Source organism: Motacilla alba, chromosome 3, assembly GCF_015832195.1.
Source record: "Motacilla alba alba isolate MOTALB_02 chromosome 3, Motacilla_alba_V1.0_pri, whole genome shotgun sequence".
In the NCBI taxonomy this organism is placed as follows: domain Eukaryota; kingdom Metazoa; phylum Chordata; class Aves; order Passeriformes; family Motacillidae; genus Motacilla; species Motacilla alba.
The window spans coordinates 57,057,328-57,083,977 of record NC_052018.1 but is presented as its reverse complement, the minus strand read 5'-3'; the positions used below and the strand labels follow the sequence as shown (position 1 = coordinate 57,083,977).

Here is a 26,650-nt window from a genome sequence, read left to right as displayed (position 1 = left end):
TCAAATAAAATTCATCATCAGGGACTTCTGTGATCTGAAAAGTCCTTTAGGTGCCAGATGCCAGTACCATTTTTGTATAGCTATTTGTCACTTCCCTTTCATGCATTCAACCATTCAACTGCTATTTTTCAAGGCCTGATGTAATATTCAAAAAGCAACAATGTATCACCAATGGAATTTATACTTCCAGTGACCACTATCAAGTGATTTTAGAACACTGATGTGAACCCTATGAAATTAAAATAGCAGTGATGCTAGCTATGGACTAGCATGTTTTTAATACAGACAAGCATTGCTGGTAGCATTTTAATTACATCCATTTCTCACAGACAGTATTACTGCAGATACTAATTTGTGCCACTTAAAAATGCTATCACAGAAGCCCTTCCATAAGAATTTACTGTAACTGTAAATTTAAACCAAGGCAAGCATGCTCAAGAACTTCTGACAAATACTCCTTTGAAACAAGTCTGTTTCCACAGTGAATTGCAAAGCAGTTAAGCTACTTATTATTTTAGGAGCTACATATGCATTAATTTTATTGGTCATCTGGTAATTACAAGACTCACAGGTAGAAAAATGTTGAAACTGGAAGCTCTTTAGTCCACCTAAAATATAACACTAAGTACTTTTGTCTTACCTTGAACAGTGCTTCTTGCTCATGTGCTACCAACACTGAACTAAGTAGATCGAAAATAAACACCAGAAATCCAGGTTCTGAAATTCATAGCCCGTTCCTACTGAGCAATAAGAGTATATTTAATTAAAGGGAATTCTTTCATTCTCTGCACCTGTTAAGAAATCAGTTTCCTCAGGGAGGCATTTAAAAATGAAGTTATCCAGTTCATAAGGAATTAGCAATTCAGTCTTTTGTTTTTTAGTTTAACTTGTGCATTTACCCGCTATGTACTTCAAGCTATTGGGTTTGGCTTGTTTTTTGGGTTTTTCTAAAATTGTTAATAAAACTAGGTTCAAACTCTAAGGTTTACTTTTATTAACTTCTCCTTTCCATCTCCCCCCCCCCCCCATCCCCACCCTTTTTCTGCCAGTAAGGACAAAACCTTTGGAACAAGCACTATCAGGCTGTCTTGAAATAAGTACTAGTACACACCTACACCTTCATGTATTGGGCATACGCTGTATCAGAGAGGATGGACACAGATACAAATTCAACTCAAAAGCAAGGACTATAAATACACCACATACAAATAAGCCATGTAAGCCAATGCAGAACAATGAGGAAATTACATTATTAAAAGTTTTTATTTAGGTTTGGTCAGTACAGGTAAGATAATATTGGAGTCACAGAGCAATATGCATCAACAGGATACAACAGTTCTTAAAAACTGAGTAACTATGCACACAATTCATAAACATTCGGTCACCTAAGGAGAAAATGCACAGATGTATGGTGGGGAAAAACTGTAATTAACACTGAAACTACTACAGGACTCCTTCAGCAAGTCCATCTTTTTAGTGATAAAACTACTGTACTGGGCAAACTTGGCAGTCAAACCCACAGCTATTATGACAAATCTTGAAGGTGGTGTTAAGTATAACAGTATGAGTAAGAATGCCCTTACACAGCACAGGTTCTAGATATACACAGATTTGTACAGACATCATTTATGTTATACTTTATGGAAATAATTTCCATTTCAACTTCACATTAACTCATATAAAAATAACTTGAGCTACACAAACATCCTTTTAGCAACATTCAACGTAATTAACTGTTAAAATTTCCAAAGTGGCAGAGGTATTGAAGCAAAAAGAAACCCACAAAAAGGCAAAACTGTGACAAGTATGCACTAATTTAAACGGCTTCTGGACAGTATCCTCTCCCAATTTCAATGACACTGTATAAAAATTTTGCTGAAAAATGTTACAAAACTGAACCCTGCACATTTACACTGGAGTCCAAACCATTCTGGACATGACGAGAACCCACAGTTCTGTTACCTTTCATGCTCACTGTTTTCTCCTCTTGAGGATCATGATTGGAGTCTGTGTCATTTGAGTGGTGAGTGAGAGAGTTTTCACTGCCAGTGGGAGAGTCTACACTTTCATACCCAGTACTGAGCTGGTTTATGTAGCTACCACTTCCTCTACCAGTTCTATCTTCAGAGTGGTTGGACAGCTTATTACCATTCCCTGGAGAAGCCGGGAAGTCATCCTCTGTGCCGCTACCCTCCCTATAAAATCCAGGCCCAGACGTCCGCTGATGGGAGGAGCTGCCATTGCTTGGTCCGTTTGCCAGGCGGCTGCAGTCTTTGCCCGCAGCCTCTCCCTGCTCCGTGGGCTCAGAGGATGGAGTCCTGCTGGTACCTGGGTTGGAGGCCTGGGACTGCTGCTGCTGGTACTGTGCCAACTGCTGGCGAGTCTCCTTCAACTGCTGCTGAAGAACTAGAATGGTACTCTGCATACCCTCTACCTCCTCATCAAGCTGGATGATGAAGTCATTCAATTCTATGTAAAGAAAACACATTTGTTGCACACATTTAATAGCCCATATATAGTTAAATCTGAGACAAAAAATTAAAACCCCACAACTCAACATTTTATGCTGGAATTTTTCAATGAACTATTTCTCAGCCATCAGGTATGCACTGGTTTTGATACTCTGCCTCTGAGGGAGAAAATGCTTAAAAACTGTGGTATCTACCTATTTTCTAAACTGATATTCAAAATATGTGAGAAAAAATTAACTTCTGGGCAAGAAAGGAAGATATTCAGGAAAAAGCTCAATTGCAGTAATTAATATTTTGCAAGTAGATCCTATTGCGTCTACTTTTACTCAAGTATAAATCCCTACCAGAAATACTGTAAAACTGACCATGAGCCATATCCATATGTAACAAATCTGAGTTTCTGCAAAACCCTATTCAACAGTCAAAAGCAGTAGTTATTCATCATATTTCAAGCAAGTTTCAGTTCTTACTGTATTTAGTCCTTTAAATAGTTCGAGAACACAAAAAGACCATCTTACCAATGGAGTGTTAACTAATTTCACGGCGTGTTTTAAAATTTAAGAATCAGAAAAAGGTTTTTACAATTAGTACTGCATTCTGGAACAAAACAAATTTGACCCCAAAACAGTATAAGAAGCACTGATTCAGTCTTCAGCTCAACTGCACCACCAGTGTGCCAGAGGAAATTAAATGCAAACTGCTTAATACTGTAAAAATCTTTTTAACAAGTGTTCTTGCTGCTACAGAAAACAATCATTAGGAAAACTCTTATTGCAGGAGTATCACCATCTTCATTCATATATAGGGAAGAAGCAACTCAATGCTGGAGAAGACTACATTCAAAAGCAGCAGTCTTTAAAGAATGTCTACACTTGCTTCAATTATATACTTGGTAAATTTTGCTGAAGCGTACTATCAAAATAGTAGTTACTAGTCTCACAAAATGACACTATACAGTTATTTACCTTAAGAGTTATAGTTATTTTATACTGGTGCTTTCTCAAAGAGATGAAAATATGATTGGGGAATATGATCTATTCTTAAAAATACATCTCAGACTTATATGGGATGCCATATCAAGTTTCTGGTATCTTACAATCTTCATATATAAAACAAACAAAAAGATATTCAGATCTATATGATGTCTATATAGGTTATATCCCCAAGGACAACCTATATAGGTCATATTCAGATAACCTAATCTAATGTTCTATGAAGAGCCACTGACACTACACAGAATTTGAGACTGAAGACTTTTAAACCTGCATTTTCCCCTCCATTTAAATTGTGCAAGAGGTCAGAGTTTTTAGATAATTTCAATTTAGTTTTACAGTGTTGCAAAATTTAGGCTATAAAAAGAATGAGACATTTTCATTCATCTGAGTTACCAAAGAGGAAAAAAAATCAGTTTTTCATATTCTTAGGCATTGCTGAAAAGTTGAATTTTTAAAATAAATTCCAAATGAGTCAGAGTTAACAAGCTTTCTGTTCTCAGTGCATGCCTAGGCTATATGTTAACAGCTTTCATCTTGCCAATTTAACCAGTAATGTGTGCAGTCTAAACACTCCCTATTAAATAGCAAGACTTACAGCATAAAAAACTATTTCAAACACTGCATTACTAGAGCTGCAAATCCCACCAGTGCCCCCAAATTTAAGGATTTTGTTTAACTAAGACTACCAATTAATACTTACTATTATCATATTTTACTCAATATTGCCCTTTCATTCTGGCAGAAGTGATTTTGTATTATGTATATCATCACAAAATTAAACTTGCAGAAGTGCAAGGCAACTTCTATTTTTGTTAAAAAAATCCCTTACCATCCTGACTGCTTTTAAGTTCCTCACTATATTTCTTCTGTAAAGCCAATTCTGCCTCAAGCTGTGCAATACGTCCTTGGGACAGCTGCCTTCCAAGCTCTTGATTCTCCTGGATAAGCATTCGACACTTCGCCATTAACTTTTTCCCTGTTTGGCTGCAAAGGAAAGAGCCATCTATCACAAAATGAATATAAAACCTTCAGTTATCTTCCTCAATCACGAATAAAGACAAAAAGGAGATGCAATTTCTGCATGTCACAATTCAAGGAACATTATGCCTCAACATAATTGTCATGGCAGAAAGTCTCCCCTATAGTTACCACGTGCTGTTCCAACGCCAGTTGATCTTCTGTCGCTGTCCCACAAAGTGGAAGACAAGTTTTATTACTGAAAATATGAATAAGCATATTGTACTTTTTTAATACCAACATCTGGATTATCAGTATGCACAATCTTGCATGTGCCAATTCTTAATGGAGTTAAATATTTGATTAAAGATGTGTTTTGCAATTCAAAAGATCAAGGACTGCATAGAAACTACACAAGCAAATTATAAGCAAAATCATCCCCCATTTGTTGTAGTATTGAAATTTAATAACTGAATTTGGGTGAAGAAAAGTTGCTTGGGGGAAATAATAAATCTCACGTTCATTTTTCATACTGACAACCACTTTTCTTTAGGAAGTTTAAACATTCATTTAAATGCTGTCCAGGTACTCACTCTTGTTTAAAAAATGAGATGCCCATTTTTCAACTCAACTTTTATGTTTGACAGTCAACATGCACAGTCTGCTTCATGATTTCTACGGTCACCATTCCTTAAGTACATCTTATATGGTGAAGAAGAATGAAAATGTAGCTGAACATTGGAAGAACATCAAGGAAGGGGTATATTATCTATCAACTTCCTCTAAAATGACAGATTTCAGATTGTAAGTAATGTTCATTAGGACACTCAGTTTCTGAGAGAAATGTGAAACAGGTAGAAACTGATAAGATTTTCTTTACTAAATTGGTAATGTTACACATCTTTAATCTTCATTATAAAAATCTCATTGTAAAGCATTATAGGAAGTAGTATGCAAATTAATATATAGGCAATACAGCTGACTCCATGAAAGAGAGAAATTAAAGTCCTTTAGGACTCAGTCTGCCAAGTCAGGATAGCATCCCCAAACAAGTTTCCTTTTAATAGGCTCAGCACCATAATGAAGCTGTCTTCTTTTCTATAGAAGTGTAAGCTCTGGCAAAACCCCAAACTTGAACAGTTTTATTGTGAATTCAATAGCAAGACTTGCATTACTCTTCAAGACCAAGAAGGTCATTTAATTTTTTGTAAGCTTTTAAACAAGTGACAAATACTGAAAAAAACTGAGGATTAAAAAAGTAGAAGAGCAAATTTCTGCTACAATCACAGCCACAGTTCTCTCCTGCAACCAAAATACAATGATTTTAAACAGCAATTCCTTATCAACTACCTTCTGAGCACTCAAGCCTTAAACAACTTTTAATTTCTCTGCCAACTCTGCCCCAGTTAACATTTTTTCAACTGACTTTCCCAAATCTTTCAGATGGGCTGCTCCAGAAGGAATCTGGCTGTGTAAAGTCCTGGAGGCCTGAAAATCTGCTAAAGGCAGCAGCCTGTTTTCTTTCTTGATGTGATGTCCAATGCCAGGTCCTTGAAGTTTAAATTGTGCCGACCTAATACAGTCCAAGTCGCACATTTAAGATGCAAGTTTCCTTAGAGATGTTCATTCTGTGCAAAGCAGGACCACTTTGGAGATAACCAATGTGACAGATCCCAAAAGTAATTAGGCAGACATGATTTTTAGCCATTTGCAAATTCCTGTTAACGTATTCACCATCTCTACAAATAGAAAAAGTTTACAATGCTTAAGTCATTTAATGCTTTTCTCTTCACAAACCAACATCAACTGCAGAATCAGCAAGTACCAGTTACCTTGGAATTGGGACAATTTTAGAATCCCATTAATATCTTCAGGTTAACTCCTGCCAAAATGTAAAATATTTATTACCTGTATAGAAATTTGCATAGTTACCTATAATGCTATTTCTTCTCATCAAAATTTTTCCAGATGTTCTGAACTACTAGAAAATAACCCTTGCAATTTACAAAAAAGCACATTCAAGAAAATTAAATACAGTAACTATTAAAATAATTCATATGAACTGTAAAACTAAGTTCAGCATTGTTTTCACATATCCTCTTGAACATACATGCAACAACACCTGTAAGAATATAAATAGTTAAATTTCAGAAGACTAAAGTTTGTTGTACTAGGCTTACTGCAAAATGGCATTTCAACTCATTTTTATTCCAAGTTTATACTGTGCTTAATGATGGTTAAAATGGCTTAGCATAGCCATTCCTTTGATTACATGTGCATTTATTTCCCCCTCCAGACATCAGCAATGTTTATGCTGCACAGCCTTATCTACATTAAGGTCCAGAGCTAGCTCTGCTTAGGGCTGCAGTTAATGTGTTAACCACCCCAAGAGCACCAGTTTAAGATCTGAATAGGGCCATTGCCTCTTTCAAAAACTAGGCCAGATGCCATGAAATGAGGAGTTGTGTACAAGTATGGACAATTAAAACAACTGGGGGAGGAGGCCCAAGATGCAAAGAGAATGAAAAATACCCCACAAATACTTTACATGAGCCAATTTCTTCACCTTTCAAGAAATAAAACCAGTAAAATCTTAACCCAGTTAACAAAGCCTCAATTATTTACCAGGAAAAAACTAACTTTCTATATTCCTGCCACTGCATGTATGAATTATGCACATTCACACCACTGACTTAAAATTATATTATGCAAATTAGGGTATGTTGTAGCTAAAGAAATAACATTTTCTTTTGACACTTGGGTTTGAAAGGAAGTGGCAAGTTACTTGACTCTCCTCAGTTGTACTCACACATTCAGAGCCTGAAGACTTTAGAAAACAACCAACCTGTATCTAAATGTATTAAATAACTTTCTGAATTCCAAGTTAGAAACAAGCAATCTGCATGGCACGCCTCTTTCAACACATTGTAGTGAGCTTTACAAATGGCTTGGTAACTCATTAACATTTTATTAATGTAAGTCTTACCTCTGTTTTGATGCTAGATCAATAAAATCTTAGATACTGCTATAGGAAAATCATTCCAGATATATTACTTTCAAAAAGGTAAAGTTTTTCTGTGGATTTTTCTTTTGGTGTTAAGTCATTACTCATGCAAAAAAAAATAAACCTGCATAAGTATACTACTCTTTGATCTCGTATTAATCATCTGAAGCACGAACAGTTAAAGATACTTCCAAGTCAAAATTATGTAATGGCATCTTAATAAGTCAGCAAAACTGTTAGAATACATCACTGTCTGTGACAGCTGAATGTCTCTTTAATTTAAAAATTAATTTTTTTTAACTGAGTCATAAAACGTTGCCCAACTGTTTTGAAAAATCAACACCTCAGATTACTAAATAGAAGTCTATTTGCTACGGGAAGAAACAAACACACAAATGCTACACCAGATCTACATTTTGCTTTACAGACCTTAGACATGCACTCCCAACTGTCCCAGATTGCTACTCTTACAAGTAACTTGGGACGACACAACAGAGGCATCAATAGAGTAGCAAAAACTCCTTCACTGAATCCACCAAAGAAAATGCATGCATTTAAGGATTTTTGGTATGTTAAAATACTGACTTTGTTTTCAGTGAACGAGACAATGCAGAAATAACAACCTGTTCAATTCTCGTTCATCCCAGGAGTTTCACGATACAACAATATAACCAGAAGTGTTCCTTGAACTATGTATTACAACTATTTCAAGGCACATTTTATAGAGAAGCACAATACAAAAAACCCCAGGTGTACAACGGAATAAAAACACCCCACCAACACTGAAGACAGTTGCCGTCACGTGCCTTCTGTATTAAGCATTTGAGATCAGTTCTTAGAATGAAGATCGAAAAATTCTCATTTCTGCATGAAAACATGCAGTGAAATTCTTATCACAACCAGTTTTTCTTATACATGCTAGTTGTGATCAAGTATGTATTGCTTCAAACAATTTTAAACCTGCATTTAGATGGAACGTACATTTTTGTACAGTCCTAATTTTGAGGCGTCCACAGTATTACCAACCATCCAGAAAACAGTTCATTATTTAGCAACAGTGACTTAAGGCTGCATCAAGTGCTAGAGTGCCCAAAGGCAAACAGTCAAATGTGTACACTACCACTGTTGTGATATCAAATAGCACTCTTGTGGCTATTCAGAACTGGTTAGCAAGTAAACTCTTTAATGCAAAATTCACCTCATCGAGTTTTGACCCAGCAGTTCAGTGAACAAGCAGGAAGTCCACAGTCTTATTGGCAAAACTGACTTACAGTGTCTCTAAGTCACTAGGCTCAAGGTTAAGAGCGAAGCATATTCCACTTCTACATTTTATGGGAATTTTACATGTTCAATTCATGATTTATAATCTCTAGGTTCTCTCTCCTCCAAACTGTCTGTAGACACAGTGTGCCACAGACTTAAGACTTCTGTTTCTCCCTCTATTTTCTTCAAATAGAACAATTTTGCAAATGTCTACATGTTCTAGAAAAGATTTTTTCGAAGATGGCCATTTCTTCAGAATAGTCCGACGCTGTCAGGCCTCTGAAGCAAAGGGGAGAAAAAAAGCTGAAACACAAGGTTCATCTGGTAAGTTTTACATTAAGCATTACAAGCTGGACAGTATAAGAATGTGGCTTTTGCCTCAAAACGTCTGAGTCTTGGTGTGGAAACGAGTACTTGGCTGTCCCACCATAGCATTCTCGTAGTGGGACTGTCAGGGAAGTCTTGACTGGGGAGTATTTGTTTTGTTTACCTATCAGGCGTAAATTTCCAGGCACTCAGTTCATTTTGGGCTTGTTCCAGTTTGTCTTTAGTCTGTTCCAGTTCACCTTTCATTTTTAGGAAAAACAAGTTGATGGCTGGGTCTACCATTGTTGATCGCAGTTGGGCAACACTAGGCTGCTGGACTTGCTTGAGGTACTGAATCTGATTCTGCATAAAATAAGAAAAAAAGACTGTTATTCATACAATACTAAAGAAAAATTGTAAGTCATTTCAATACCAATAGTTACTCCAAAGTTATCATCAAGGTAGCTTGCCTTCTTTCACACTGTAACCCGAAAAACACAGGATAAAAAGCACTTGTACACATCTTGCACCCTTGTTCATGTGCCTGCTCACCCAAGCCCCCATCCTAAGCACCTGCCATGGCAGGTTCCCTTCCAGATCTCAAGATTATATTCTACATGTCAATTTACATTTGCCAGAGCACTATCTGGAGCATTAGACTGCTCCCTTTTTCTGTCCCATCTGCCTGCATTCCTTCTGGGGAACAAAGAGCATACAGTAAGAATTATCTGCTTAAAACAGACAGTTAATTCCCACTTAAATTCAGTGGGAGTTATTAAGGAACATTACAGCAAAAATTGACAAGAAATATTTATAAGCAAATAAAAAAGGTTTTTAGACCCTTCTAAGGTTTTTTGCAACAGCAGTAGTCACTTATAATGCAAGATTGTGTATTTTTAAAAAAAAAACAGAAATATGAAGAGCAATTAATTAATTAATTTTGGTTGGATTTTATTCTCTTTGCAAAAACCATAAGCCAAAGGAGTTACAATTTTATACGTCTGAAACATTTGCAATAGTCACAATTTCAGAAGTAGTAACTGAGAGGTCTCCTTTTAAATATGTAAATAAATAGGATTAACTTTAAAAGTTTCTTCAATTTTAATCCCATCACAACAGACATATCTAAAATTGTATGAAAAGTATGTGTTTAGAACCCTGCTAATCACCAATACTGCATCAGCCTGAACAGAATATGTTGATTCTTAAATTCAATTTATTATTCTCCCTGTATCACACACATTTCTTCATCAGCAAGAGGTGAACAGAATAACACACTGTTAAAAGACATTAATTAAAAGTCAGATGGTTTGCTTCCCATGCAGGCAACTAGACTTGAGAGCAAGAGAGTTTAACTGACAAACTATAAAGGGAGAGTCCCCCTGTGTTCTCTCCTTTCCTTGGGACACACAGCACAGCCAACAGCACTGACAGCTTAACCATGCTCCTGTACATGCAGTTACTCTCTTATGGTGTCTTTACACAGCAGTGGTGAAGAGGAAGTACAGAAGTCCTACGTACATTCAGTGTGCAGTAGCAACCTCAGTCACTTCTAAACTGAGTGTAACATGTCTTAATTTATATATTGTTAAGTAGTAAAATTTCCTGGATTTTATTTCAAGTGGTTTCAAAGGGACTGGAATAACAGAAGTATTTCCTTTGACACATTATTTTGTTATTATAAAAATAAAAATACTTAGCTACTTAGAAAAAACTTAACAATCCTTGCTCATTCCCTCCTCAAACCTGAAAGACCATTCTTTCCCTCCACTTTTTCCAACTTAAATTTTCTCAATTCCTCCCCAAGTGCTTTCTCCAGTTGTTAACTCCAGAGTTCTCATCTGTCAGGCTTTTCATCCATGAGGATCTAACAACCTCCCCCCAGTGTGACCTGCTCCCAAAGCAAGCCCAAATGTCTTCCCTGTTTGGCCAATTTCCTAATCACATTTGTCTTCCTGCTTAGCCAGTCCAAACCTCACATTCTTGCTTCCTCTAATCACTTTCTGGTATGAGTCACCTCCCACTGATATTCCAGGTGGTAACAGTTATGAGGCAGGAGAGTTTGCCTACAGTCAGGACCAACTTCAGGCTACAGCTGAACATACAGGAATAGTCATGCCCAATGCCAGACCCCAGGGAATGCCCACTTTAACACCTGAAATGCCTACAGACTCTTCAGATTCCCAAACATGAAAGCTCACACCAGCTGGCATTTTTCAAAAGCCCATCAGATGGACAAGCAGAGGTAATTTTCACAAAGAGAATAAAATCTTGCTATCAGCTTTCTCTCTGTTCCAACCCAAGGCAGGAGAGCACTGAAAGCAGTCTATTCAGAGGACATTGGGCTGTGTGAGGTTTTGTTCATGGGGATTTTTATTATTTTGTTACAGACAGACAACAACATTTTCAATCCCCCTAGTTCTCACATTCTGGGAAAGTCGCATGCTTTCAGCTGAAATCATCCAAAGATAGCTACAAAGAACAGACACTCTAACCATGATGAATTTACAAAACAGATCACAGGTGCCTGAGAGAAAGCATAAGCAACCTAAGTCAGATCAACTGTATATCCTTCTTATAAGGAAGGAATAAAGTGCACAACTAAGAAGAGAAAAAACACAACAGAACTGTAGCTTAAACCACAAGAGTAATGACTAGTTAGTGCTACAGTCCAATTGCACCCACAGAAAGTTCCACTCATTGTTATCTATTCCATGAGAAACATATTTGAGCAGCAAGTATTTCCAAATGTCTACCCACTTACTGATTCTCAGTAACTGTGCAGTAGCCCAGAAGAAGGTTAAGGTCTTTCCCTGAAGTAGCATTAACTTTACCACCACTTCTGCCAGAAATAAAGCTTTATGTAGAAACCATAGCCAATACTTTACTTACACTTCCCTAAGAGCAGCAACCTCTTCTAGAGGGTTGCTCCTGCTGGGGGAAGGTAGCTCGAGGCTGCTGCTGACAACCGGGTACACAGGCTGTTAAATGCCTGAACTTCAAAGTAGCCCTTAGTGACCCTAAAACCAGAGTAACTTTGCAGCACCTGCCACAGACTTTTACTAAGCTGCTGGCTCTGAAGAAATCCATGTATTTTCCTGCTACTCTCAGCGCAGGGCACTAGAGAGAATGGAGCTACGCACTCCCCTCCCATTTTGTTTATTCAAAAACAGCACTAACATAGAATAAGGGAAATGATTCTGCTACTGCTACTCTGACATGCACATCTACACTTTAAGACAACTGGTGACTTTCATAAGCTGAAAACACACTAAAAATGTACTATTTTTAAAAAGGGTGAAAATTTAAACACCAAAATAGAGTTCACCACATCCTATTTTAAAACAGAGCTAGTGTACTTTAGTAAGCAAGGTGTTCTACACAAGTGATCAGAAAATTCAGTCTTTGCCAACCAGTAGCAGTTGATTATGGTATGGTATTAAGTTTTTAACCATTTAAATTTGAAAGTGATAAGTTTGTAAAAATAAAATGTCCCAAAAACATATCTGCAGATTTTCAAGAAACTAGACACCATAAATGCTCAGTCTTTCTAATTATAATGTGACAGGAAACACTGAAGGCTTACATATAAATGTTAGTGGTATATTTTACATGTAAGTGTGGATTTTAAATATGGAAAAATTATTTTATGGATTAAAATCAGGCACATGGAGTAATATCACATGGTTAATAGCTTATTAAATGATTCAGCAGCCTGTAGCTTAGCTTTGCATCTTATCCAACATGACATATTTTTCTACTGTTACTGTTGTGGAAAAAATACTCTCTATAATATGAAGCCAAGCAGTCCTTCAGACCTTCTTGAAATTATGTGCATTTTTAAACTTGAAAATACTTAAAGGTGACCATGTCTCCATTATACACCTCCCGTGTACCATTTTACACCTCTTTTACAAGGATGCCTATTCCTACCTCCATATACTGCGGAGATTACATCTTCAGTGTTATTCTAGAGTCAAGAGCAGGAGAAATATAAGCCACCTGAGTGTGTGGGCATGTGTCTGCTTTTTATTTCTTTTTGGTAGGTTGTTACCCACCCTTTTATCTTTTTTAAAGTACACTGAAAATAAAAGCTCATCAGAAGTTCTTCTAAACAGATGTTCTGGAAAGATTATGCAGCTATAAACATCTAACAAAGTGCAGCCAAAACCCCTATAGGCTTCATGATATCCAAATCATTCATGATAGTCAAATTCAAGGCATTAAATACTTGAAGTTTATAACTTCTAGGAAGGAACAAAGGCAAATATAGCACACACAAATTTGGTTTTGGTGAAAAACTTATATTTCTTTTTATTTATTTATTTTTAGTATTTACTGCTTTAGCTATATGCTTAGAAGTTCAAAAGAAAAAAAAACATTATTAATGCTGTTCCACATAGCCGAATTTATCAGTACAACTTCACCAGTGAAGCAGGACCAATACAGCAGCCTTACAACTAGGGAAGCGTTGCAGTCCACTACCAGAAGAGATCTTCACTGGCATCCTGGGCTACATTAGCAGAGCGCTGCCAACAGGCTGAGGGAGGTGATCCTCTCACTTGACCCTGGTGAGGTATCTGGAGTACTGGGTCCAGACCTGGACACCCCAGTACAAGAGACACAGACGTATCAGGGTGAGGCCAATGAAGGGCTGTGAGGCTCATTAAGGGGATGGAGCATGTGACACACAAGCAGAGGCTGAGTGTGTTAGGGCTGCTCAATCTGGAGAAGAGAAGGCTCGAGAGATGTTACTAATGTGCATAAATACCTGATGGGGAGTAAAGAAAGCAAAGCCAATGGTGCCCACTGTGAAAACACAGAAGGCGATGGGCACAAACTGAAACACCAGAAGTTTCACTTAAACTAAGAACACATTCTGCTGTGTCAGTGGCTCAACACCGGCACAGGTCACCAAAGACTTCTGCAGTCTCCATTTCAGGAGATGTTCAAAAGCCAATAGTGTGCAGTCCTGAGTAACCTGGTCCAACTGACCCTGCTGCGAACAGGCAAGCTGGACTAAAAATTGCAAGTCTCTTCCAACCTCAATGATTCTGGGCTTCATTTTTTGCCACTGCAAAGTAAGCTTAATCCCCTTTAGTTTTTTCCTGTTTATAACACTGTGAACTAAAGCGATCTTACAGTCTTAAGAGCCGTGAAAATACTGTGTACGGAGTTCAGTCACACTACTATCTATACCTGAGTGTTAAAAGCTTCAGGCAAAAAAAGGAAGACTTAAAAAGCAAAGGAAAGCTACAACACTAGTTATTAGTTTTGCACAGAGCTTGTATTTTTCCTAAGAGAAGCTCTAAAGAATATATTACCAAAACTAGCAATAAGCTTTTTACAGAAGCTGCCAGATTCAAGCAGAATGAAAATTATGTTAAGAAGGTAATCCAATATGAGATGGTTTCCAAGAAACCAAAACTAAATGCACATGTAGAAGTCACAGAAAATGGCCAGAAATGAAGGAGCAAGAAACAAAGATCAACAAAATACATACTCAGAACAGTAGAAACCAGGTAGATGTTCAAAATTCTTTTGAAATTTGGCATAAGTGAGTAGCAACTTCACCTATCCAGCCAAACAGAGGCTTACAAATAGGCTTACATTGTTACCCAAAGGCAATGTGTCAGCCTAAAACCTACTAAATGAAAACAAATAAACACAATCATACCCTTACATTTTTATTTGTTCCTGACTCTAATGATACTCAGAAGTAACATTTTTGTAGCTAAGCTCCACAGAGAAATGCTAGAAGAGATTAAGCATGGCACATGCAAGAATTAGCTTGGTTTGAAGTAAACCAAGCTTCAATCACAACTGCTGCTGAAAATCAACAGCAAAAACTAGTATTAAAAAAAACCCCAAACTTTTAAGACATGATCTTTACTAGTTCAATTAAAGTACCCTGCTGTGTGTTTAAATGCAGAAAATGCGATGGTGTGGATACACAAAAAACACTGCATAGCTGATAGGTACAGGCTCAACAGGTGATGTTGCCACAGCAGTTTGAACACACTTATCCTTTCTAAATACTTACAGTACACTCTTGCATCTCCTGTTCCTTAGTTGCCAGCCTCATCACCAGAATATTTTCTCTTCGGGCAGATTCTTGCTGTTGCTGTTTCAACTTCTCTTCAGATTCTCTCAGCCCCGTCACATCATTAGCTAACACAAGCAACAACACAAAGCAAGTTTTATAGTACCCTCTCATAAGAAGTTTTAAAAAGATAGCTAAAAGAATCTAAAAACCAAATTCATAAACAGAAGTCAAACAGTTACTCTTTTTGCAGGCATGTTTATAACTAGCATAATCAAAAAACAGAATGTCATTAAGTATTGGAAAAGCTTAACTACAGGTGGCGTTAAAGCCGTATTCCTGGTCCTTCTTTAAGACTTACTAAAACTTTCAAGATGTTTCCATGTTTGTATAGGAAATCAGTCTGTGCTGCAAAAACCAATCTGCAATCTGCAGTAAAACACCGCTGTTTATGGGCAATCTTTAAACTGGCCTCAACACCCCATGAGCGAACAGTAAGACATTCAAGAACATTCTGTCACAACTAGAATTCTGATCCACTGACACTTATGAAAAATTATATATGAAATACAAGAGAAGGCAGCACATTTCCAAATTGCTCAAACAAAAACACATGCAAGCAACTCCATACCAACTGTATACATTCACTCTACTACTTGTCACATGTAAGACAATTTAAAATTTGAAAAATTTAGATTTTCATTTTTTCCTAATTTCTGGAGAATAATCAGCTGTAAATATAACCTGAGCATCACAAATTGCTTCAGGACAATGATTTCTAAATAAATCCTTGCAGATAATTCATTAACACTGACAACTACGGCCTGTACTGTTTCCAAAATCAAGAAACTAGAAATGTTGAAACAACTTATTCATCTATATTTAGACCATTTGAGATGTGAATGGAATCAGCCGTTTCCATGTGCTCTGTTTTATTCTCTCCAAAATCCAAGATTTTATGAGACAGCAGTAGAAGAAGGAAGTAACAACAGCAAAAGAGAGGACATCATTTGGACTGACAGAAAAATACCCTTCAAACTCTGTGGTATTACATCTTTTAAGTATTTAGACTGAAAAGGTGAGTGGAAAGCAGGAAATATACCATCCCTAACTGGCAATATAACTTTAAAAAGTTACTTAGGATTGGCTGTTGAGTCACTCCCAGAATGTAGTAATATTTTATCATTTTAGAATAGGATGTTTTCCCCACATTATCTTACAAAAGACCAAATTTTAATGATCATGTAAGAATGACAACCAAATTTGCCTAATCAGATCAAACAATCCTTGGGGACTCATTTTAGACATTTACCTCTAAACACTGCTTCCCCTCCCAGCCTTACAATCCTGTAAGACTACTAAAGGCACAGACATTGCTAGAGTATTTCAGGAGACAGTTTCCTTTTCTAATGGTAAAGTTCTGAAAGTACACCTATTTATGGGGTTAAGCTTTGAAGCTTTCCCCTGCCCAGCAGTCTGTGTCCTAACAACGCAAAAATAAGACTTTTTAGATGGTGGGAGAAATTTGCAACTGGAAAAGAAGTTGGTAAGAAAGCTAGGAGAGGCTGAAAACTTACAGTAGGAAAAACAGGAGCTCTTTTCCTAACAAGTAACTGACATAACAGATTATTATATCTTACTTCTAGCACTTCTAGAAAGCACACATATTACTTGATCACTCTGCTTTATTCATTCTGATAATCTGAACCATTTTAAATCCAGCTAACTTACAATTAAGGTCTGTGTACTTGCCCTCCAGAGCTTGCACGTATGCTTCATATTGTTTCCACCTGTCACAGATATAAAAAGAAAAAAAAAGAATTTTCTGAAGCTCTGTTTATTAAATCAAAACATCTCATTCCTAAGCTTTCAGAGCACACACTGATACCATAATCAGAAAATGTCAAGAAGGAATTACACAACTGCACAAAAGACAATTCCAGTTTTAAAAAAGGAGCTTTTAATTAGGGAAATAGTTAAATTTGCTTTACATCTCAGAGGAACAAAATGGTAGTTGTGCATTACAACACTTAAAACTGACATCTTAAGAGTCAGTATTTTAGACAAACATTAGCATCAAACACTACTTATTTTGTTATCTTTGTAAAGTACCCTACGTGCATCTTATTCTCATAGCAGAGCAATTCAAACAAAATTCTGTAACAAAGTGCAATACAAATACAACATTAAGTATGTTACCAAGAGAACAGGACAAGCAGAAGTGTCATAACACTAGAAACGGCAGTCTAGGTTAAGCAGTTATATCAGCTCATTCAGATTAAGACCACTCTTTGATTACATTCATCACCCATAAGCCAAACAGTTTAATAACTCTTTGAAAACATGTTATTTGGGAAATTCATCCCCAGTCAAAAAACATCACCTAAAAACAGCGCTGCATTTTATACAAACCATCAAATCTGCAGCAAATAAAGTCTGCTGTAAAGTTCAGCATGAAATGCTTTAGGAAAAAGTTCACAGCACAGTGTTTTTGGATTTTTAAGTAGAACTCTGCACCTAACTATGTGTGTTCCTCATGATGGTACAACTGCACATTATAAAGAAAATTCATCTAACAGCTTACCACTATAGGAGGTGTCTGTTCCCTCTCCCCATTACCTTCTCTCCCTGATGCGTATTTTATGCCAGACTCATCACAACTGGTCCATTTTAACTCTCTAGCCTACAACACTACTTTAATTGAAACTATAAAATCTACCTATAGGTAATTTGGACCATTTAGTGAATTCAAACAGCACATTAAAGGGTCTAAAAAGCATCAGAGATCTGCAACAGCAAGCAAGACCACATCACTAGAAAAAGGAAATAATGAGATCTCTCCCTTCAAGCAACAAGAAAATTTTACATCTTTTCAGTGGAACATGGCAACAGCATGAACAAACTCTTAAAGCTCTGTAAAAGAGCAGTAGAATTCATACCTAACCCTTAAACTAATCTCTCTGCTCTAAGAAGTTTCACTGTTTGACGATTAAAAATTCTATGTCATTTCAGGAGACTTCAATCTCCCAGAAGTAAAACTGAAATGGCCAACTAGACAGCAAAGCTAGAAAGAAAGAACCTAATTTTACTTTAAAAAACTGGCATGCAATAAACAGTCGGTCTTCAAATATACAGGACTACTTCACTTTTAAGTTACACCTCCCAGCCCAAACCCAGTAATTCTAAAATTGTGAGACCCCCACACTCCCCTAATAGGAGCAACATACAGAGTGAAATGAGGACATTACACAAGTTAAGTAGATGTGCCAGACCACTAGCTTAAAAAAATAAAAAGGAAAAGAACCCCCAAAATAACCACCCACAAACAAACCATGTAGCCTACAGTCACCAAGAATGTTGTAGATAATAACTCTAACTCACCTCTCAACAACTGCTAGTATTTAGGCAAGAACCAAATTCCTGGAAAAGAAAACCTAGATGGCACTAGACTGTGTCATGGATTTCAAGTCATATGCCTACCAACACTTCTAGAAAATACACCTATTCAGATGTGGCATTTTGACAACAACCTGGTCAAGACTCTTGCAGTTCGAACAACTTGTATCGGTCTGGCTGAGACAGAGGTAATTTTCCGCACAGTAGCCCTCACAGCACTGTGCTTTTGCACTCATAGCCAGAATGGCGTTGGTAACATACCAGTTTCAGCCACTGCTAGAAGTGCTCACACATCATCAAGGCACGTTTTCCAACATTCCCCCCTCACCAGTACGCCAGGAATGGGCAAGATCTTGGGAGGGAACGCAGCCAGACCCTTGACCTCCTTGCCTTGCCCCAGATTACACCTTCCAGCACATCTGTAGCAGACTAAGGCAGCTCATTGCTGAATCTGAGTGGCGGAAGAATGACAAAGGCTAAAAAGCAGATTTTTTTCTTCCCACCAGTTTGCTTTCCATGCAATATGGTAGTTTATGTCCATAATCTGATGGTTCAAAATTAATAATCTGAAGAGCTTCACTGAAGTGCTACTTGGAAAGGCATTCAAGAACAGACACAGGAGACCTGGGAGGACACTCCTGAATCTGTGTTCAAGGGATTGCTTACAGTTTCACAAGAATTGGAAGGTAGCTAAGCAGCACTATGTCTGTTACTTAATTGCCTTAATCTTCTAAAAATATTTAGCAGACTTTATAGAGGCAATTTGAAGCTATGAACTGCTAAATACTTTTTCTTGAAGCACACATTTTTTATGCTGAGCATTGGGGTTCACAGTAAATGATAAGCACTTAGGGGTTAAGACACACACTGAACCCAGGCCATTCCAAAAATGATTTTGACTCTAAGTCCCTGTTGACTGAAGAGTAGTAAAAGCACTGTGTTTCCTCAGAAATACACGATCAGGGTAATACTGATCAGATTTTTAGCTATGATCCACACATTATTTCTTTGCCATGTTCCCGGCTCTTCTTTCTCTCAGAAGCTCCTATAGTCAAGCTAACTACTGCATTAAAGAGGGAAAAGTTTAAGATGACTCCACAGCAGCAAGTCATGAGACAAGCAGAAATTCAAGGTCAGGTCTAAAAGCTCTATGTTGGTCCTGCTCATGTTTAGTCAACAAAAGTTATAATGAACAAACCTAAATCCTGTACTTCACGGAAAAGAACAGTAAAATTGGGACTCATGGCACAGAAACTGTGCCAAACCCCCCATTTTTTCTATGTATGTATTTCATCACTGCAACTGTACAGCAATGGTGATTTATTACCTAAAAGACTAAAAGGTGATTATACATCTGTCTCAAAAAGCATCTGCCTCACCAAAGCATGGACCAAAAAACCACATTCCAAGTCTTAAGACAATCTAGAGGTCAACATATGTTTTTCTACATCTCAAAGTAATAGAAATGCCATTGATTAAAATATGTGTAATAATAATATTTTATTTCAGCCTATGAGTGAAGCCAGCAGCTAGTGCAATAATTGCTAGTTTTACATGAAATCACAATTAGAGGTGAACTTACTAGAAATCCATAATTTTCCCACCATACAAAAAAAGTGTCTGAAAGACTGATCTGTGCAAACTAATAAAATGGACATAACCAAAATGGAATTTAAATTTCCATTTCTGCATATATCAAACAGTTATTCTCCTTAAATCCATAAAGTGCCCTTTTTGAGAACATGTTAGTTTTTCTACACACTAAGAAGATGATTCAATACCAACACAGCTGTCATTAGCAAATTCCCTTCTGCATTAACACAGGTGAGCTGCTGCCATACTTTACCTCCTTAGGGGCATTCCATCACATTCTCTCCTGAATATGTGCTGGAAACTCATCTCTTCTATGTAGCAACTAATGATTTCAAGTTACAGAAACTGATTACAACTGACAGCCTTTTTTTGTTTTCACACTATCAGTCAGAAAGCAAGTGGTACAGAATCTATGCTTTGGTACTTTCACATGAATTTTATCACAGGAAGTTAAGGGCACAGCTTTGGAGACTTAGGAGTTTTCTAGAAAAAGGACCACAGGGCCAAAACCACTTATGAAAGAAGCACTTTTTCTTACTGTTTGAATACATTTTTCTTTACAACCCAAAAGACTAGATACTCAGAAGCAGACAGAAACTAGTTTTAAACATATGGAGCCAGACTGTGTACTCCCTGGAAAAAAAAACTGTCACCCCAAAAGTAGCTGGCAGGATAGTTTACCCAAAAGTGAGGGTAGCTGATCACCATGTACACTAAGTGTTGCATATGTAACCCCTTGTTTCTATACAATTTAGTTTTTGTTCCATAAAACAGCAAAATTCACCTTGAGACCCTATTAACACTAATAACTCAGTGTACAAGAAGTCAAGAACTAATGTTTACCAAAAAGCACAGACTATTCCAGCAGATAAAGAGATGCCCCACAGAAAGCTAGTTTGGATAGCTCCTGGCTTACAAATCAGGAAATTCAGGCAATACAGAGACAAGTGGCCTGGGGTGGTTTATTAAGCAGGTGGTATGTGCAACAGAATTCCCTGTAATTGTTCCCGTGGTGACACTGAAGCTTTCTAAAAAGTTAACAAGATGGCCAGGTTCTTTCTTATCAAAGTTTAAGGCAATGAAAACTTCATTTTAACATTTTTCTGTTAATATCTGAACATGCTGAGAAGACAACTGCAAGGACTGAGAAAGTGGAAAAACGTACTGGAGAATTAAAGAGTTGTCATTTTTTCTGATAAAATAGCTTGCTATCTATCAAGGAATGTAAGCAATCATATCTTCTGTAGTTATGAGTGAAGCAAAAAAAAAATAATACTTGTACTCGTATTCTACAAAATACTATTAAGGATTTTGCCTCTTGGGAAAAAGTGTTCCCTCCCAAACTACAAATATTTGAGACAAGAGGAGAACTTTACAGAAGAGATACATTATGAAACAAATAAAACTGTTTTTCAGAACAAGGATACTAAAAGACAATGAAAGAGTAAATTCACACATCATCCACAGGAAGTTCACTAAAATGCTGAGATGGAAAAAAGACTTTTTACATTACCTTAGGATAAGCTCATCTCTAGGCAAAACCTTAAAATCTGCTTCACTAAGGCGAACCTATGAAACAAAAAGAAAAGCATAACTTATCAAGCTGTCTTGACTACCTGGAAGGGTGAAGTCACAAGTAATTTTACACATACCTTCTTTGGGAGAGGTTCTTCATTCGTCATTGTGAACTCTGAAGGGAGAGGAAAAAAAGGAGTTTTATTTAGTGTAAGCATAACACTGAAGAAGTCAGAAACTTATAGCCTTAATTGTTTTGGTTTGCAATATTACACCACTGAAATATTGACTCCACACAATCCAGCACCAGAGTACAAAATAACACTGAGACATGTTTGCTCCTGTAATCTAGATATAGTCAGATGCATTTTTTCCTCAAAGTTACCTCAAACTTTCTATTTATATCTAAAAAGCCAATCAGTAATCAATCCTTCCTATTTAACTAATCAAAACCACCCAACTTTGCATCAAACTGACATTTAGTATGCGTCTACATCTCCACAACATTGTATTTTACAAGGTAAAGGATAATCAGGGTCTGAGGAAAGCAATTTATAATACTGCTCCTCCTCTTTGGAATAAAAGAATAATTTGTGAGCATTACAACATGTTCTTGCAAGTACTTATTCTCTTAAGATTCAAATAAACAGGAAGTACTGTTATTTTAAAACCCATGCGAATGTTCTCAGGAAAAGTAGGATGCAAAATAAATGGCTTAGATAGGCCATCAAACTGAATTCCTCTGATGCATACAGAGCACAAGAGGACCGCATTTTGCTAGGTTAAATATTCACACTGCCCTGAGTTACAGGACATGCTTCCTTATCTCTAAAGAGTAATACACAGTATTTTACACAACTATGATTATGTAAGAAATTCTGAGTTCCTAAATCTTACGGGCATTCAAATAACAATAAATGCAAGGCTTGCTGGAGGCATGCATCTCTGCAATATGCTTTCTAGTGCAAAAGTTGCATATAATACTAAGAGCTGACAAGTTTGTAAAGCTACTACTGCACAAGTACCAGGGAAAGGATGTGTCAACTCCTTAGTTGTGAACACGTAGCTTTAAAGAAACAATGCTCTTAAGGAGCAGATATTCTATTTTCTCAATGATTTTTATGGATTACCTTAGTATTTTCACAATGACACTCAAGGAATCAATTTAACTTTTCCAAATCCTAAAACTGTTGGTCAGTAAGACAAGCAAACACATTCCAATGAAGCAGAGTGTTTTCAACCCGCACTGACACCACTGACAACTACATAGCACCCTACCAAACAAGGTCCTGGTTAACAACAAACCAAACAACCAACACTCACACTCCCTTCCTATAATAAATACTGACATTAGAACCCACAGAAAGAAAACATTCAGTAGAAGCATCTCACTAATGAATGGCAGCTTCCTGTTGCTAGGCTTAGTAACACACAGACACCTAAGTCTTCCCTATACTAAGAAGCCTCCTTCACTCCCACCCCCCCCCCCCTCCTGCTCACAAGAAGTTACCTCAAGCATTTTGCTTGAACTTCTCCATGCAGCTCCTTATATGAAACTGTTTTACCAAAAACATACCTCAAATATAAAATACAAGCATAAGAGGCTGCTGATACAAATTGCCAGTGCCCAATTCAATCACTCAGAGTAACTGGAGATTACAAAGGGAATGCTTGTGACCCCTGTATTTAGGCTGCCTACCTTCCCCTTCTGTAATTTTTCCAAAGATTTTTAAAGCTTTTAACTCCTTTGGAGTTTGGAAGTAGTCTTGAAGATCTCAGCTAGTGTTAAGTTCCTGACAGAGAGAAACACGATTTTCAGGCGTCTCACACAACTACAGCTAACACGGATTAAATGGTGCACACATGTCAAGTCATTACGTGTGTGTTCCCCAAAAAAGTACCAGAAGCACACAAGTACTTGAAAACGTGAATTTCCCCCAGAGACCTGGCTTGGAACCCCTGCTGCAGCATATGGCAATTATAAACATAAAACTGCTGTCACAGTCATGACTACAAGAAATCAAAGGTTGATGCTCCAATGCAAAGGTAGTCAAACCTTGCATCTCCAGACCTCACACAAAATTCCAGCACCAGACCAGGCTGCTCTAACCTCACACTCAGCACATCACTGTTTACAAAACCATCTCTCGCTTTCAGACAGGAGCACGAAAGACTGAAGTTATGGGCCACTGCATCACAGAAGGTACTGCCTTACTGCCACCTATTATTACTTGCTATGACAGAATCACACGCTAAAAAATAAAAACACACTAGCTAAAAATATTCCATAGGTTATTCTGGAAAAGTTAGGTTGATAATATCTACAGATAAACACTTAGTGCTCTTTCCACGCATATAAATTTCACCTTGCTACTGCCCTGCAACAGCTTTTTGGGAACCTGGAGTAACTCAGCAGAAGCATGAACAGTTATTACTGCTGAATACTGCTATCCTTGTGCTCCGTGTTTCTCAGAAACAGCAGCAGCATCAGGCTGGCTACAGCAACTGTCACGGTGATTCACTTTAGTTTTCTGTTAACAGGTGAATCTGTACGCTACAGACAACAACTGCAACTGAAACGTTCATTCCTTGAATCCAATACAGTAACCTCTCAAGCACTGCGCATCAAGAGATGCTTCTTATCACTCGGCTTGCCTCTAGAAGAGATCATCTCTCTCCTACCCTTATCAGAAATATCTTGCAAGAACATGATGAAATGGCACTTTCTACAATAAAAAGAATCAACGTAAACAGCATTCCTGCATAACTGACGGGAATGAACACAATTGTATTTTGTGATTTATATTATGAACAGCTTAACTGTACCATCCTAACTAAGCACTTTCATGATTTTGCAGAAACATTGGCTGCCACACACCACTCCTGCACATCTGCTCCTGGCAACAAGCAACATAAAACCATACTCCATACTTAAGAATAACAGGCACTAAAGAATTTTTAGAAAAACTCAATGTTTTAGGCTTCTATGGCAGTTTCAATTAAAAGAAATGTGAAACGAGGAAAGTACATTTTAGTAACTCTGATAGAAGCCCACACACCTTTTCCTACAACGTTTATAGAACACAGGATTTAAAAACTTTTTTAAAAACCTCAGTGAACAAAAGTAATTGAATCAGGTGTGAGGCTTTACTTGTTATACACAAACTGAGTTGTTTTAATGATACCAAGAAAGAGCTCCATGAGGAAAACCCCAGTATGGGCTCCCAGCTCCCAAAGCACGTACGTGTGTACATACATATATACAAACATACAATTTACAGAATTGTTAGGGCTGGAAGGCACCTCTGGGGATTACATAGTCCAACACCCCCCCCCCCCCACCCCCCCCGCCAGTCCCCGTCCCTACCAAGGCAGGGTCACCTAGAGCAGGTGACACAGGAACGTGTCCAGGTGGGTTCTGGATGTCTCCAGAGAGGGAGATTCCACGACCTGCCTGAGCAGCTGTCCCGAATGAGTGCGCTTGAGATTGCTCAAAAATTTCTCAGCCCACACTGCAGTCTGGAAGGGAGTTAAGGGGGAATGCACCACCGCAGCAGCCTGTTCCAGTGTTCTACCGCCCTCAATGTAAAGAGGTTCTTCCTCATGTTGAGGTGAAACTTCTTGTGTTTTAGTTTATGGCCACTGACCCTCGTACTCAGTGCTGGGCACCACTGAAAAGAGTCTGGCACCCTTCACTTTAAGACAGCACCCGCCTTTAGGATATTTGTACATATTGATGAGAGCCCCTCTCAGTCTTCTCCTTCCTAGAGTAAACAGGCCCAGCTCACAGTCTCTCCTCACAACAGAAACATTCCAGACCCCAAAGGATCTTTGTGGCCCTCCCCTGGACCCCCTCCAGTAGCTCCTTGTCTTCCTCGTACTAAGGAACCTTCTGACGTTTAGAAAGAAAAGCTTCACAGCAGCCCCATAACTGCTTAGCCCTCACACTCGCCTCAGCAACCGCGGGAGTCCCACCCCCCACCCTTCCCCGAGGGCCGCAGGTGTTTGACAGACCCAGCTGCTGCGGCCGCCCCCCAGCCCAGGCAGTGCCCGCCCCGCCGCCCTCGCTCCTCTCCCACAGGAGAAGCACCAAACGCGGCTGCCGCGGCCGGGGGCGCGGCGGCAGCCCAAGGCAGGGGGAGGAGGATCCCGGCCGCGCAGCCAGGCCGGGCTTCGGGGCCTCGTACAAAATGGCTCTAAGTGCTTCCGCTCCTCCCCCCCGCACCCGAGGTGAGGGACGGACGCGCCGCTGGGGTTCAGCACCCCGGGGCGCCCGGTCGGTCCGTCCGTCCCGCTGGGGCGGAGCGCTCGCACGGCCACTCACCTCCCGCCTGCGGCGCGGAGGCCCCGCGCCCCTCGCACGCCGCTTGCCTGGGCCGCGCTCCGCCTCACATCGAGCAGGGGCGAAACGCCGCCACCTCCACGCCTGCCGCCACCAGCTGCGCGGGCGCCACCAACTCCGCAGCCAGGACGGCCGCGCCTCCCCCCGCCCGAGCTCCCCCGCACGCCGCTCCCGCCCGCTCTTTATTTGCGGGTTCTCTGCGCTACAAAATGGCGCCCAGGGAGGAAATGAGCGCCCGCCCCGCCCCGCGGCCGGCGGCTGCGCGCGCACCCGGCGTGGGGGGGCGGCGGCGGCGGCGAGAGGCTCCGCAGCGGTGCAGGGCCGCGGCGCGGGTACCTCGGCCCGCCTGCGGGGCGGCCGCTGCCGGGGATCGCCGCTCTCCCCGCCGGGAAAAGGCGGCTCCCGCGGGTTATTGGAGCGCCGATTTAAAGCCCGTCGGCCGAACGGGCCGCGCAGCCCTCGAATCCGTGGGGTGCCGCGCGGCCTCCTGCCGGCGGGGGGCGCCGCTCTCCGGCGGGATGGGGCGAGCGGCGCCCGTCTCCCGCCAAACCGGCTGAGGGGAGCGGGACCCGGCGCCTCCTGGGAAGAGCGCTTGGTGCCTTCCCGGAAAGCTGGCGGAGATGGGATCTCTGGGAAGGAAAATTACGCGCAGTAGTAAATAAAGTGCAAGATGGGTGCCGGGCTTCTTGGCGTGACTGCCGGGGCTGCCTGCCCGCCGGCCGCCGCTCGGCGGCGTCGGTGCGAGTCAGTGTCCTCGGCCGCTGA

At 39.3% G+C, this 26,650-nt stretch overlaps 1 protein-coding gene across 3 annotated transcripts; it reads right to left on the bottom strand.

The window, feature by feature from the left end:
- Window positions 1-1,244: 1,244 nt before the first annotated feature.
- Window positions 1,245-26,006, bottom strand: LOC119699129 (WT1 associated protein). Of its 3 annotated transcripts, XR_005256352.1 has the most exons (9): window positions 25,868-26,006; window positions 21,681-21,718; window positions 21,542-21,597; window positions 16,771-16,829; window positions 15,040-15,167; window positions 9,181-9,359; window positions 8,626-8,969; window positions 4,296-4,450; window positions 1,970-2,469 (listed from the first exon to the last, which is right to left on the bottom strand). XR_005256352.1 is itself a non-coding variant. In XM_038132175.1 (8 exons), exons 2-8 carry the CDS (start codon window positions 21,708-21,710, stop codon window positions 1,886-1,888), a joined length of 1,191 nt encoding a protein of 396 aa, XP_037988103.1. In that variant the 5' UTR covers window positions 21,711-21,718; window positions 25,868-26,006; the 3' UTR covers window positions 1,245-1,885. The 3 variants fall into 3 exon arrangements, 2 of the variants coding, with proteins under 2 accessions (XP_037988103.1, XP_037988104.1); XM_038132175.1 differs by lacking the exon at window positions 8,626-8,969 and having other exon boundaries at window positions 1,245-2,469; XM_038132176.1 differs by lacking the exons at window positions 8,626-8,969; window positions 25,868-26,006 and adding an exon at window positions 24,911-25,509 and having other exon boundaries at window positions 1,245-2,469.
- Between the last annotated feature and the right edge of the window lie 644 nt (window positions 26,007-26,650).

Excerpts from the sequence above, each read along its gene's own strand:
- LOC119699129 (XM_038132175.1), bottom strand. The coding sequence starts at position 21,710 with ATGACGAATGAAGAACCTCTCCCAAAGAAG. Across the intron at positions 21,598-21,680 it reads AAGAACCTCTCCCAAAGAAG|GTTCGCCTTAGTGAAGCAGA; the intron begins GTATGTGTAAAA and ends TTTGTTTCATAG. Across the intron at positions 4,451-9,180 it reads TGGAAATTTACGCCTGATAG|CCAAACAGGGAAAAAGTTAA; the intron begins GTAAACAAAACA and ends TTTCCTTTGCAG.